The 15,758-nt window shown below is 38.0% G+C and overlaps 1 protein-coding gene across 3 annotated transcripts in view; it reads right to left on the bottom strand.

The window, feature by feature from the left end:
• The window catches only part of Ibtk (inhibitor of Bruton tyrosine kinase), a 56,844-nt gene that overhangs the window by 37,587 nt on the left and 3,499 nt on the right, over positions 1-15,758 (bottom strand). For 2 of the 3 annotated variants that reach the window (XM_090338516.1, XM_090338517.1), the window contains exons 2-9: positions 14,822-15,507; positions 10,232-10,328; positions 8,364-8,488; positions 4,575-4,685; positions 3,974-4,144; positions 2,160-2,277; positions 1,892-2,072; positions 89-212 (exon numbers count right to left, since the gene is read on the bottom strand). In XM_090338516.1, the coding sequence (XP_090194642.1) occupies positions 89-212; positions 1,892-2,072; positions 2,160-2,277; positions 3,974-4,144; positions 4,575-4,685; positions 8,364-8,488; positions 10,232-10,328; positions 14,822-15,142 (1,248 nt within the window). In that variant the 5' untranslated portion in view covers positions 15,143-15,507. The remainder of the gene's footprint in view (positions 1-88; positions 213-1,891; positions 2,073-2,159; positions 2,278-3,973; positions 4,145-4,574; positions 4,686-8,363; positions 8,489-10,231; positions 10,329-14,821; positions 15,508-15,758) is intronic. The other variant, XM_090338518.1, reaches the window with a different exon arrangement.

Genomic DNA, 15,758 nt, shown 5'->3' with positions numbered 1-15,758 from the left:
ATACAGTAACTGTTTTCTGATACGGCATCTCCTGACAACTGTCTCAGATGACAATGAGATTAGGATACTTGCACATAAATATACGTACCCTTCCAGCTCCATCCATTGCAAGAATGCAGATCTTCTGGCCCCCATTTTCTTTCAAATGCTCAGGATCAACTTTGTATTCCATACGACCCCCTGACACTAGAACCTTTTTCAAGTTCAGCTGTCTGGATTAAAATACAAACAAAACCCCTAAATTTCTGTTTTCTAACACACACATTTACACATAATTTTTAAGAAATAGCTATTCAAATAATCATCAATAGGTGACTAGAAAAAATAAAGGAAAGTGATACCATTTCTGGGAATCCTCAACCTCTCCTTTCAAGCAGCTGTTTTTTTTCTGTTTAGGCTACATCCTCTCAGTCTTGTACTTGCACACATATATACATTCAATAACTAAATCCCCTTTGCTAACAAACATTCAGAGGCCAAATAGTGGGTGAGGTTATAACTTCCTAAGTGTGACTGCATTTTTTTGGGGGGGGGGGGGTCTGTCATGGGGCTTGAACTCTGGGCCTGGGCACTGTCCCTGAGCTCTTTAGCTCAAGGATAGTGCTTTACCACTTGAGCAACAGCACCATTTCTGGTTTTCTGGTGATTAGAGATAATAATCTCATGGACTTTTCTGCTGAGACTGGCTTTGAACTCTGATCCTCAGATCTCAATCTCTTGAGTAGGTAGGATTACAGGTATAATCCATTAGTGCCCAGCTTTAATTTAAATCACTGAGGCCGGGAATTTGGCCTAGTGGTAAGAGTGCTTGTCTAGCATGCATGAAGATCTGGGTTCGATTCCTTGGTACCACATAAAAGAAAAAAGCTGGAAGTGGTACTGTGGCTCAAGTGGTAGGGCTCTAGCTTTGAGAAAGCCCAAGGATAGTGCCCAGGCCCTGAGTTCAGTCCCCATGAGTGTCAAAAAAAAAAAAATTTTTTTTTTAAATTTTAATCACCAACTGCTTTAAAAGTTAGACGCCAGAATTCTCTAGAATTCTTTCTTACAACTATTCTGTCTCAGGAATGAAGGCTTATTTCTGTACTTTTATTATGGTAACTGTAATATAATCAAGTATTGGTCTACAAAAGGTAACCCTTTTCTACAGAAATCAAATACTTGGGAATGACTGAATTACAAGGCAATAGCAAAACACTGCAGTCCAATAAAATGTGGATCAATCCATTATAGGAGACTGAAATGTTAAAAATATAAAATTCATCCACAATTACTTTCATAATTTCAATTATTTGCCTGTCAATCACAAGTGAGACATTATGAGCATCATTTATAAGCAAAATATGGTGAACTAAAAATTGGTGGACCTATGCATACCTAAAACTTCATGATGACTTTTTCAAACTTTTTGACTACCCAATCAACTATGAGTTTACTACATAGTACTGTGAGATGCCTTCAGGTAACAATAGCCTATGCAAGTACAAAGACATGGACCAATTAAATCTAAGCACTGGACCTGGACAGAAGTCTTACAATATACAATTATATACCACATTCAGTTACTTCTTTAAAATAAGTGTGCACAGTATATAAAAGGTTACAGATGAATGACAACTGTCACAAACCAGGAATTATGATTATTCTTGTACAGTATGCCAGATATATATTTTTTAAAAAGGACATTTAACTATATGTTTTGGTTCCATTTATCCATATGTTAACTATATCGCAGAAATACTGTTTTATAACTTACAAAGAAATCTTATATTCACTGGATCCTTGCTAAAAGACAAAGATCATCAGAGACCTTTTCGATTTTTTCTCTCTCATCATTTACAAAGCACAGCCTAAGGCTGGCGGTCATAGGCTTGCTGGAAGAGTATACACATACTTGGATGCCATCTTCTTGCACTGATAGTCCGCAAGTAAGTAAATATCTCCCCTGGTGGTGACACACACGGTGGCCCCGTCACCTGCGGCCACCAAAGACAGGTTGATGTCCTTATGATGAAGGGCAGAAACTTGGCGAGGGGCAGTCACACATTTTTCTCCATTAGGATCTAGAAGATAGCCTAAAAAGTTACACAAAGAAGTAAGTCAGAATATAACTGTCTTAAGGCCAATTTATTTTGCAGGTACTGGCCTGGGAGATTCCTTACCGAGCTGTCCCCCATTGAGTCCCATGGTGTACACTGCATCTCTGGTCCACAGCACCGTATGGAACCGGCCTGCTGCGACACCAATGACTGTCCTTCCTTTCAGGTATTTTGCCTGTATCTGTTTAAAAAGACAAATAAGACCACAATTTATTACATGTCTACCACTAACAAGACTACCCCCACTCTTCGAGAGCCAATACATTTACTGCTAACAGATAGATGCTCACACTCACCATGACACCCACACCCCCTTCAGAACACAACACATCCTCAGGTGTCCACTTCCCGTCAGCAGTTTTAACACAGACCATTAGACTGGCCTGATATCGCTATATTCTTTAATTTTGTTCATTTTTTTTTGCAACACACAAAATAGACATGTTCAGGAAATACAGTACTTTTTAATTGGACACATTCTGGTCTAACAACAGTCACAGTAGTGACATTTCAAGACAGAACTTTCCTTGGTGTGATGGACATCCTTCAGTGCTACAGGATGCTAAGTAGCACACCTGGACTCTACCTCGCAGCTGTCCATACCCACCATTCCACTCAGTTTTCACAATGAAGGTATCTGCAGACACTACCAAGAATTGAGCTGAGAACACTAGAGAGGCAGCTATATAATGAGAATAGAAATGGGACTAATTTGCCATTCTTAAAGAAGTCTACAAAGTGACTACATATCCACAAATTACAGTTTCTTGGGGAATGTGGACTAAATGAGTGTCAAAACCCAGAAGCAGAGATGTGGCTCAAATGCTGTAAGTCTATCCTTAAGCAAAAAAGCCAAGCAAGAGTGCCAGACCCTGAGTTCAAGCCCCATGACCAGTACAAAATTAATTAGCTAATTAAGTTTAAGAATGTATGAGATAGGAGATACTACAAGATATTTTAGAAGAATCCCACTCACTCCAAGATAAATGGTAGATTAAACATCTAATACAAATGTACACCTAATAATAGGAGCATTTAACCAGTAAAGAAATTTAACATCTAAATTGAAAAGCTGGGTGAACTAAGAACACTTCTTTCAGGTGGGCTCTACCAAACTATGTTCAAGGGATCCCTGGACATTGGAAACAGACAGAATACCTTCTGTTAAAAGGGCATTTTGCACAGACAGTAGTGGTGAAGAACAAAGAACGGTGGGAACCAAGCCTCTTCACATCAACTCACCCAGTATGACATTCATAAAGAGACAAACTTAATGAAGTAAATAACATTTGTTTCTTTGTGTCTTACCTGCACAGTCACAGGTCATATTAGTAACCTTCTTTCTGTTTGAGTTTTAAGTAGTTGAACATAGGTCCTTTTTGTCAGCCTTGGGGATTCAACTCCAGGCCTGGGGCTGGCCCTGAGCTCCTTTTGCTTACAGCTAGCAGCTAGTAGTGTTCTGAGTTTGAGCCACAGTGCCACTTCCTCATTTCTTTTTTCAGGAAGACCAAAAACTTGTTTGTAACACAAAAGCTCTGTATGTGATAGTCACTCAGTGGTAGTGCTTCCTCACACATGAAATGCCCTGTGTTTACCCTCCAACACCAATAACAAAGAATAAAAAGTGAAATCAGTTTTTCCCTTTGTTTATGAATGCTTTAAAGTTGAATCCTGGATAGTATTGTACTTAATTTCTCACCTGCTCCTCTTCTTACTCCAAATAAATGTCAATTTCTACTATATTTTGTTTCTCCAATGAAAAACTATGAGAGGTATATACCACTGAAACTTAGCTAAGTAAAACAGTTCCTCAATCAATTGTTTTGTCCACATAGGCTTTACCATATATTTAAAATATTCATAAAAGAGGGGTTTACCTGTCTGGGTACATTACAACTGGAAGGTGGAGGAATAATTCCTAGCTGGTGAAAAGTATTTAGGCCAAATGTATAAACACAGCCATCTTCAGTTAATACCACAGTATGGTCCTTAGAAGCCGCCACCTGGGCACAGTCCTGACTACTCAGTCCCTCCACGAGCCTGGGAACCTAAACAATAAAACAGATTTCACTACTATGCATTGAACAATTTCCTAAAAATATAGACAGGATATGATGATATTAGATCCCACAGGGCATGAGTGCATTAAAAATGAACTATCACACTGCTTAGTCATCTGCCTCGGGTTCAAAATTCACTTCAGCTACTTAGTAAGCTATTTGATCTCAATCAAATGTTTGTTTAACTTCTCTGTACCTCATTTTCCTTATCTAAAAACAGTCAGCATTCTTACCATGACTCAGTATTTGCTACACGGACAACGTATTCTTTGACATTTGCTTTACAGCTGAATTCTTCATTTAAGCATTATATACACCAACAAACTGATGTGTTTCCTCACTAGTCACTGGTGTATAGTTCTCCAACTGTGAAAGCTTGGCTACAGCTCCCTAACCTGTGCAATAAGATTTCGGTTACCAGGCATGTCTGCTCATCTCCATGGCCTAGGCGTCCTCCAGGACCATGGCCGCAGGTGTACACTTGACCTTTCTGAGACAGAAACACCGAATGAAACTTGCAGAGCACCACCTGAGGGTAAAGAAGAGGATACTAGTAAACTTCTAGGAACAACCTTTTTTGTTTTATAAAGATGAATACTGCTAATTGTTAAGATAAATGATGGGCATAAGGTAATTCACTGTACAGTTCTGTTAAAACTTTTCTGTACAAAGAATTATATACACACACAACCCATATATATGCTTTATTTTAAATTATGACTATGAACACTGATAGTGAGACAGAATGAAGAAGTACATGTTACCTACAGAATAAATTTAAATCTGTAATTGTCACTCATTTTCCAATTTAATGAAATACCAAGAAACAAGGTTAGAGTGGAGCAAATGCAAAAAGAATAAGATTACTGAAGAGTAATATATATGTTATTAATAAAGTAGAAAGAAGACCTACAGTATTTTTTTTTTTAATAATAGTGCTGCTGGGCACCAGTGGCTTGTGCCTGCAATCCTATCTACTCATGAGACTAACATCTGAGGACGGAGGTTCAAAGCCCAAGAACTGGCAAATAATAATAATAATAATAATAATAATAATAATAATGCCATTGATACATAATGAAGGGAGAGTATGTGTTTTTTGTTGTTTGTTGGGTTGTTTTTTTTTTTTCAGCCATGGGACGTGAACTTAGGGCCTGGGTGTCCCTGACCTCTTTTGCTCAAAGCTAGCACTTTACCACTTTGAGTCACAGTACCACTTCGTTTTTTTTTCATGGTTAATCGAATAGTCCCAAGGAGACTTTTCTGCCTGAGCTGGCTTTGAACCATGATCATCAGATCTTAGCCTACTTGGTAGCTAGATTATAGGCGCGAGCCACCTCTATCTGGGAGTACATGCTTTTTTATGTCTAGTTTCAGTAACTATATCTTTAATATCTTATTTGGGCCTTAAGCAATTTTGAGTTCATTTCCCAGTTTTTCTCTTTCTTACTTCCTTTTCTTGCCTTACCCCCAGCATTTTGCCTGCCTGAGACACACACATAACCACAGGACAAAGACACAAAAAACAGTGGAAGTAAGAGCTGCATGCTGGTAGCTCATGCTTATAATCCTACTCAGGAGGCTGAGGTCTGAGGACTGGAGTTCAAAGACAGCTGGGACAGGGAAGTCTGTGAGACAGCTCCAATTAACCACTTAAAGAGAGAGAGAGAGAGATAGAGAGAGAGAGAGAGAGAAAGAGAGAGAGACAGACAGACAGACAGACAGACAGACAGACAGACAGAGACAGACAGAGATAGAGACAGAAAGATCTGTGGTTCAAAGTGGTAGACAATAGCCTTAAGCACAAAAGCTCATGGATAACACCTAGGTTCTAAGCTCAAGCTCCAAAACCAATGGAAAAAAAGAAATACTAAAATCATTTTCCATAGTAAAGATCCTTTGGAAAATAAAATTATAACACAACCTCTAAATATTTACACATATCCTTAAACCCTTTACAAAGTTCGATAAATGTTTATCAAAAAATGAAAATAAAAAGGGAATGCAAAAAGGTCATAAGCTAATTTAGCAAATATCTTGAAAGAAAACACAAAACATCGATACTGACAGCTAAAACCTAAATTTCTTAAATAAAAAGTCACTTTTTAAGAATCAGAAATAATATATTTGTCCAATTTTATTCATTATTAGAATGAATTATATTTCAGACTTGTACTCTTAAACAAGCAATAAATACTACCAGTTTAAGTCCTCAACACCTGACTTTCTGAACAAGACGATCTTTGTACTGAGTACAACTGGGTACTATACCCCAGATCAGCTTTTGCACTAATGAGGATCTCTATCTAATCAATACTCAGCAAATATTCCTATCTTGCTTCTAGTTTCCTGAGTAAAATTCACAGCTTTCTTTCTCTCAAACCTTTCAAACCTGCTTTACTCTCTCCTTAGGAAGTAAATAAAATCCCTCTGTCATTCATAAAACAATACAACTTCCCAGCATTAGCCAGGGTGTCTGCCGCTCTCCCATCACGCCATCACGGGGGATGTGCACAGTTCTTCACACAGAACTCATTGGTACATATAATAATACATGACATGACATATATTATATGAGCAATACCTGCCCCCTGCACTGTGTCAGCACAGTTCGGCCACCCTGCTCTCCTCACCCATTCCCTCACATCCACTTTGGACTGCCTCCTGTCCATTCCAAATCTCCCCTTGCTCTAAGTTTCCTGAAGTCTGCTGACATGGCTTACTTACAGATCTCTAGCTGTTAGGCTAACGCTGCACTGCTCCAGTCAGTTTTCCTTCATCCCTATAGTAGCCTCCTGCTTTGACCTCTCAAATTTAATATTCTTTAGAATTTAACTCTTCCATGTTTTAAAAATAACATTACCATTAGATCATGGATTTTTGTTTAAAAACTAAAATTGTGTAGTGTTCTACAGCAACCTAACTATAATGATCATATAACTTATCAAGATTTCCTACACTTTTTAAGTTATACCAGAACTGTCCTAGATAAATCAGACATGGAGAGTGAAAAGTAGTTCTAAAACCTGATGGTTTAATCTCAAAACCTGAGCTAACTGTTGTTTGGATATAATATATGAACAATAGGTGAAAGCTAGTAAGTTTCAGTCCTATATTGATTCAAACAGCAAAGAAAGAAAAGGCCTCAAGAGCCAATCTTGGGTCAAAAGTAGCTAGCAAGAAACTATAGCAACAACAGTAGAATCTGGGGGTAAACTGCATTACCCAGCACCAGAATGTTAAGACCAACCCACCAGCCAAAATTATACAGCTATTTACATTTAAGAATCTAGGGGCCAGGAGTTTTACCTAGTGGTAGAGTGCTTGCCTAGCATGCACGAAGACCTGGGTTCAATTCCTTGGTACCACATACATAGAAAAAAGCCAGAAATGGTGCTGAGGCTCAAGTGGTAGAGTTCTAACCTTGAGAAAGTCCAAGGACAGTGCTCAGGCCCTGAGCTGAAGCCCACGACTGGCAAAAAAAAAAAAAGAAAGAATCTGGGTATACTTACCACAAATAACACTTAGCTTCCACAGCTTACTTAAGAAACCTTGAGAAATACTAATTTTTTTAAATGTAAAGGAATTTGTTATATAAATATACATGAATTGACAAAATATCTGAGAGAGAAAACCAAGAAATTATTACTGATAATCTGAAAAATACTAGGGGTTTTGTTTTATTGTTTTTGTCACTCCTGGGCTTGGGCTCAGGGCCTGAGCACTACCGTTGGGTTTTCTTTTCTTTTTCCTTTCTTTTTAACCAGTCCTGGGCCTTGAACTCAGGACCAGAGCACTGTCCTTGGGCTTTCTCAAGGTTAACACTCTACCACTTGGGCCACAGCACCACTTCTGGCTTTTCTATGTATATGGTACCAAGGAATCAAATTTGTGTCTGCATGCATGCTAGGCAAGCACTCTACCACTAGGCCAAACTCACAGCCCCATAAATACTAGTTTTTCATCAACAGAAATAAAATGATCAACTCTGCCCTCTTAAAATATATACACTGCGTCTTTTTCATTTCTAATATTCTTGCACAAAAAACTCATTTTATAGAACATTTTAAGCAGTCAAATATAAACAAAGCTAGCAACATAAATTTTAAAAAGAACAATTACTAAATTTCTGAGAGATTTCTACATCAAAATATGTCAGTGTCAAGACAAAGCTTTCTCTCATCTGGCAGCACAGGGCTCCAGGTACCTGCTTGATGGGGACCCCAGTCCGGGAGAAGAAGTCCACCAGCTCTGGATGGTACTTGCTATTCTGACTTCCATGACCCAGAGTAAAATTTGTATTATCGCCCCAAGTGTACACATCGGTGGGATCTAAAATGAAAATACATTTTTATATTTCTCCATTTTCAAAACGTATCAGTTAAATTCTAGATATACAGTGCCTACCAATTTATCTAAAACTTGACTCTTAACAAGAAAATAGCTACAGTATTTAGAAACATGCCAATAATTTTTAAGCTATTTATTAATACATAACTGAATTCTAGGGAATTAAAGAAATCAGAAAGCCCGAATTATTAAAAAAAAAATCTATCCAAAATGTAAGAAATCAAACATTTTTGTTTGTTTAGCCACTGAACTTTAACTGCTAAGTGAACACCAACCACCAGCTATATTAACTTCATTTCCATAAAAATATCTATAATGCATTTCCAGCAGTTTGCTCTTGATGGGCAAAAATCATAGTAAAGTTTAGGGTAAGATCTCATTATGCTGGGGTCAAACTTAATCACAGCTAAGTTATATAAATCTTCATTTTCATTCTGCAAGATGGATAAATACCTAAGATGAAATAATGGCTATTGCCTGCAAAGCAGCATTCCAAACACAAATCAAAATGACTGCATCCTTTCTTAACTTTGGTGTAAACCACACAGATCCCCCATTTAAATCTCCTCTTTTCTTCCAGTTCCCTATAATCCTAGCTAGTTGGGAGGCTGAGGTGGGGGGGATTATGGGTCCAAGTTTTTTAAGACAAAAAAGTTAATAAGACTCCATCTCTCAAGAGAAAAAAGCTGGGAGTGGGAGAGCACACCTGTAACCCCACCAACGCGAAGATATATAAATAGGCAGATGGCAGTTCATGTGAGCCCAAGGGGTGGAGCACAACCCTATCTTAAAAAGTAAATAGAGGGCCGGGAGTTTGGCCTAGTGGTTGAGTGCTTGCCTAGCACTCAACCCAGGTTCGATTCCTAGGTACCACATACATAGAAAAAGCCAGAAGTGGTGCTGAGGCTCAAGTGGTAGAGCTCTAGCCTTGAGAAAGTCCAAGACAGTGCTCAGGCCCTGAGCTCAAGCCCAGGACTGGCAAAAAAAAAAAGTAAATAGAGCAAAAAGGGTTAGAGGCATGGCTTACGAATAGAGTACCTGCCTAAACTCTAGTACTACAAAAAGAAAAATTAGGGGAAGGGAGGAATACCACATATTTGAAAAAATGAGGGGAAGGGATTGTGTGAACTTGTACAAAATACACTATATGCATCTGCAGAAGTTCCACAATGCAACGCTTTGTGCTATCAATGTATACTAAAAAAATAAATAATTTTTCTCTTTTCTTTTTTTTTTTTTTGCCAGTCCTGGGCTTGAGCTCAGGGCCTGAGCACTGTCCTTGGACTTTCTCAAGGCTAGAGCTCTACCACTTGAGCCTCAGCACCACTTCTGGCTTTTTTCTATGTATGTGGTACCGAGGAATCAAACCCGGGTCTTCATGCATGCTAGGCAAGCACTTTAACCACTAGGCCAAATTCCCAGCCCAAAAAAATAAATAATTTTTTTAATGTGTGGTAATAATGACTTCTTTTTTCTCCATCCACTTCAAATGCTAATACTATTTTCTGGATGATCATTAATTATAATAGCTACAGTTCTGTTTGTTTTTTACTGTTGTAGACAAATATACAAATGGAAATTGAAAAACAAATTTTTTTGAGTATAAAAGCAAAATAAGCAAACATCTATCATGGTAAAAGTTCTTTCAATGCATTAATAAGTTTTCCCTATCATTTCACTAAAATTCTTTAAGCTGAACTTAATGCATTTGTGGACTTTTCTTACCAGTATTCTTGAATACTACATGAGCTGGTCTATCCTTCATTAGAAGATCCAAAGGTGACAGGCCTTCTTTATCTTGCATATATAAACTAACACCATGCTAAAAAAAAAAAAAAAAAAAAAAAAAAAAAAAGTGGAGAAAGGTACATCTATAATTTCCTATTCTTATATACCAAAGTCCTAGTGATTTATCATTATAATACAAATAAGAAACAAAAACACTTTGTCTCACTTGCTTTTGTATTCCATTCACCCCAACATGGAATAAAGGAGTCAGAGAAAGGCTACATAAATATGCCATCATTAGTTCAGTTTTCCATAAACAAATTTCTTCTTCTAAGGTTTCATATCAGGAATTTCTAAACCGTGTAAGGTTTAGTAATTAGTATCTGACAGTGTACCTTTATTGTACTGTACTTTAGCACTTAAAGTTTTGTAGCTATGAAATTCTATCAAATGCAAGTTCACTTAAATTCTCTGTGTGTATGGTCTCTTACTAGAAATTCACAATACCTGAAACACCATAGAGATAAGACCGTAAGTGGAACTAACATGAAGGCCCTCTATGAGGGCCTAGCACTGTACCTCTTCCCATTACAGGCAAGTTGGAAGGGCAAAAAAAGAAAGATGTACTGAACCAACCTGATAGCCTCCTTCCAACAGAAGAGGTTTCTGTAAGAAAGCTTAATCAGGAGAAGTCACCACTGCTGAGTGTCCCTCACTGAGCAGCTGGGCAATGAAAATAATGAAAGACAACAACCTCAGGGCAAAGCAGCCAAAGCATAGCTGCCTCATTTCTTCTAGCCAACATGCTGAGAACGACTGAGAATCTTTAAAAGCATATGAAAAATCAAAGGAAGGGAAAGACTAAAATCCAGGCCAGACGGCCATCATTTTAAACCAAAGCTCTGACTCATGAAAGACAACCTTGTCAATACAAAAATTAAAACAAATCAGGGACTCTCTCAAGTTCAGAGATTGTCAGAGAAACAATACAGCAGCAGAAACTAGAAAAAAGCTAAGGGCTCACAGTGGGGAAGCCTAAGAGTAGAGCAGACTGATGCTTTAACTTTTACTGGCTCAGCTTTCCCTAAATAAGAGCTTACAATTAAGGACCTGAATAGCTGTCTAAAGGTTTTGAATATATAAACTTATTAAAGTATGTTCTTTATGATGTTCACTGGAGCTGCAGAAGGGTTAGGAAGTGCTGACACAGGGAGGGAACTTTATAATTCCCTTTTATAAGTATTATAGAGATTTAAGAATGACACTAAGTAATACATTTAGACAATTTATCTATCAAAACAAAGATATTGTATTGTTAAGCGAAATAAAAAAATTGTTTTATTACAAATAGAAACATCATGTAAATAATTTTTAAGTCAGAGATAAAGATCCTAAAGGTAAGCTTCCTAACTTCACTACAAGTTCCTTGAGGATAAAAATTGTTTTCTTTTCTGGGACTAGCACAAATGTGAAAAAAAAAAAAAAACCTACACAAAATCAACATATTACATTTACAATTTGTGGCTTCTAATGGTCAGTTCTAATTTTCAATCACTAGTATAATCATACTAAGGTATATCTCAAAACACTTTATTTCCAGCTATTCACATGGCAAAGTTAACACTTAATTTACTAAAAAGGAAACGTTATACAAATTAAATTCATTGCGATCAATTTTTATATTACATTTTAACCTACCTAAACAAAAAGTATTAAATTTAAACCATAGTTCCTAAGCCATATATAACTACTTTTAAGCAGCTAATAGATTAAGAGCATTCTTTTTCTTTTTGTCTTGTTTAAAAATTTACAGCTACATTTGTCAGGAAGTAGGTGCATCACTTCTCACACATTGATACCCCTCCTCATGTTTTTGTCCCCATTTCCTTCCCCCCCACCTCCTCCCAATCATCTTGTTTTCCCCCTTCCCTTTCCTATTTCAAGTAAACAAATAAACACATATAGAATATACCAGGTAAAAGTCAGATACAGTAACAAACAATATGAGATTAACCCAAGGGCAAAAAAAGAGAAGAGAAATAACATGGTCCATTAAGAACAACAATCACAAATGATAAAGCTCTTGTTTCCATAACCTAGAGATCCTTTCATTTAGTCTCATCCTATATGACCTTATGTACCTAGCGTTTGAGCTATTGTAATCCTCTGCCTGGAGTGTCCTAGATGTGTACTAATTATAACAAATGAGGGAAACAACTGAGCCTATGTTCCTTTGGGTCTGTCTTACTTCACTTAGTATGATTTTTTTCCAAGTTTTTCCATTTCCTTACAAATGGGGTAATGTTTTTTCTAGTGGCAGCATAGAATTTCATTGTAAGTACATCTTCTTGATCCAATCATCTACTATGGGGCATCTGGGTCAGTTCCATATCTTCACTATGGTAAATAGTGCTGCAAGGAACATCGATGTGCTAGTGGCTTTAGTATGTCATTGTTTCTGGACGATTGGGTAAATGCCAAGGAGTGCAACTGCTAGGTCATAGGGGAGCTCTATGTTTAGTGCTTTGAGGAATCACCATACTGCTTTCCAGAGTGGTTGAATGAGTTTACACTCCCACCAACAGTGTAGTAGTGATCCCTCCTGGCCACATCCTTACCAGCATCTGTTGTGATTAAATTTCTTGATCATGGCCTTCTAACTGGAGTGAGGCGAATATCAAAAGGTTGTTTTGATTTACTTAAAGAGAGACTTTAAGTCTTTGGCCCATCTTTTAATGGGATGGTTGTTTCTTTGAAGATTTATTTTGAGAGATTCAATTTTTTTTTGGCTGTAGATATATTTTAGATATGAGGACTTTGTTGTATGGCTAGTGAAGATCTTTTCCCACTCTGTGGGCTTTCTACTTAGCTTGCTAGCTATATTCTTTGCCATATAGTAGGTCTGCAGTTTAATGCAGTCCCATTTGTCCAAACTTTAACTTGTGTTTCTGGGTCTTTATTAAGAAAGTTTCGACCTGTGCCAAGGAGACCTAGTGTATCTCCTATTCCTTCTTGTAAAGTTTTCAGGGTATCTGCTTTTACCTCAAGGTCTTTGATTCATCTAGAATTAATCCTGATACAGGGTAACATAGAAGGATCCAACTTCAGTTTTCTGCAGGTACTAAACCAGTTCTGCCAACACCACTTATTGAAGAGGCTGTCTTTCTTCCATTCTATTTTTTTGGCTTCCCTTATCAAAGATTAGTTGGCCACAAGTCTGTGGGTTGATTTCTGGGTCTTCAGTTCTATTCCATTGGTTCTCAGGTCTGTTCTTGTTCCAGTACAAAGCTGTTTTGGTTACTATAGCTGTGTAATAGAGTCTAAAGTTTGGTATTGATATTCTTCCAGTGCTGTTCTTTCTCCTAAAGATTGTTTTTGCTATATAGGGTCTTTTATTATTCCACATGAAATTTTGGATTGCTTCTTCTATTTTCTTAAAGAATGACACTGGGATATTGCTGGGTATTGCAGTGAATTTGTAGATAGCCCTTGGCAGAACTGCCATTTTCACAATGTTAATTCTTCCAATCCAGGAGCATGGGAGGTTTTTCCACTTCCTGCTTTTACAGGTCTTAAAGTTTTCATCATAAAGGTCCTTTACATTCTCAGTTAATTCCTAAGTACTTTATTTTCTTTAAAGCTACTGCAAAAGGAGTTGCTTTCTTGATTGCTGCCTCCCTTGTTGCTGCCATACAGGAGAGCAGTTGATTTTTGAGGGTTAATTTTATACCCTGCTACTTTGCCAAAGTTTTGATTATAATTAAAAGTATTCTTTAAGCAACTAGAAGATACTATTTTTTTTTCTGCCAGTCCTAGACCTTGAACTCAGGGCCTAAGCACTGTCCTTGGGCTTTCTCAAGGCTAGAGCTCTACCAACTTGAGACACAGCACCACTTCCAGCTTTTTTCTATGTGGTACCAAGGAATTGAACCTTGGTCTTCATGTATGCTAGGCAAGTACTCTACCACTAGGCCAAACTCCCAGCCCAAAGATATTATTTTTCATTTTCACTATTTTTATTCGCCTGCATCAGCAGCATGAAGGACTATCACTCCTGATTCCATAGATCAGTGTCATGTACTTTAGGAATGTTTGCCCCTTGTTCATCTTTTCACTGCAATGACACTAAACCAGAATGGAACAACTCTGATGCTATGTTCCTGTGTAAGCAAACAAAAGCCCAATGTAAAGTAAAACACACACACACACACACACACACACACACACACACACACAAAAGCTGGAGAACAACCAATCCAAAACTAACAGCTACCTAAGGTATCCTCTTTCTCTTCATTAACAGAACTTTCTTTATCGCCCTTCTCCCCCTCCCCCCTCTTTTTAAGTCTTTTCCTCTCTATTGTTTCAAACTAACATTCACGAACATTTCACTAAAAAAATTCAATTAATAATTCATTAAATACACTACCAAAAGTTTAAATAAAAAGGATATACAGAATTTTAGTTCCAAAGATGAGTTACAATATTAGGATATATCAAGCATGGTGAGAGCAAACACAACTCTTACTTAGAAATTGGGATAGATGAACAAGATTAAGAAACTTCAAAGTTGAAGGGATGCCTTACCTTCAACAGAGACCAAACACAATCGATGTGTCCGTAAAAAATGCTTCGGTGCAATGCAGTCCAGCCAGACTCCTTGTCCTTCACCAGTGGGTCCACACCTTTCTCCATAAGCCAATCCAGCACTCCTTTCTTGCCACAGGAGGAAGCGAGGTGGAGGGCATTTCTGCCAAAGGCGTCCTTGGTTGTGGCAGCATTGTAACAGTGGCTGGAGAGAAAGGCCTTGATCTGGTTTTCACTCCCTTTTGTTATAACAGAAAGGATGTCCAAAGCATGCTCCAAGGACCGGCACCGGGCAGTGCAGTCAGGGATTGCAGAACTCATCCTCGCAGTCTGAACGCCCCCTACTTCCTGACAACAGTCACGGAAGACTGATTTTCAAAAATGCAAAAGAGGGCACAAAGGTGCTACTTAGGAAGATTCTAGAGAATAAATGACTCTCTCTTTGGACTATAATTTAAATTCTTACAATAGTATAAAACTATATCTCTTTATGTGATCCTTTTGGCACATAAATCAAAAACTTACAAAGAGTTGTATAAAGTCTGTATCAAATACCAGTTCTTCATTAGAAAAGCAATTGCACAGTCTGTAAGTGACTCCTGCAGTGGGCACCAGGGGGAGTGATGAGGGGACCTCCCCCTCCACACCCTCAGAGCCTTTTAAATCTCCATAATTGCGAGGGTGACCTAGAAGAAGAAGAAAGACAAGGTGAAACCACAAACCTCCCATCCTCCTCAAGTACAGTCATTCCTAGGCACCCATGGGTGCGTGGTTCCAGGCAGATCAGAACGGAAGCACCATGACCGCTCAGGATGCAGCACTGACCTGTGGGGGCTGGATTTCCCAACTAACTTCCTCGAAAAACAGGCTGCCTTTCAACAAAGCTGAAACGTTTGTTGCATCGCTTAGATTGCCTGCATTATATGCTTTAGGGGCC

The sequence above is a fragment of the Megascapheus bottae genome, chromosome 8 (assembly GCF_031878675.1).
Source record: "Megascapheus bottae isolate mThoBot1 chromosome 8, mThoBot2.hap1, whole genome shotgun sequence".
Lineage (NCBI taxonomy): Eukaryota > Metazoa > Chordata > Mammalia > Rodentia > Geomyidae > Megascapheus > Megascapheus bottae.
This window is presented reverse-complemented; position numbering and strand designations above follow the sequence as displayed.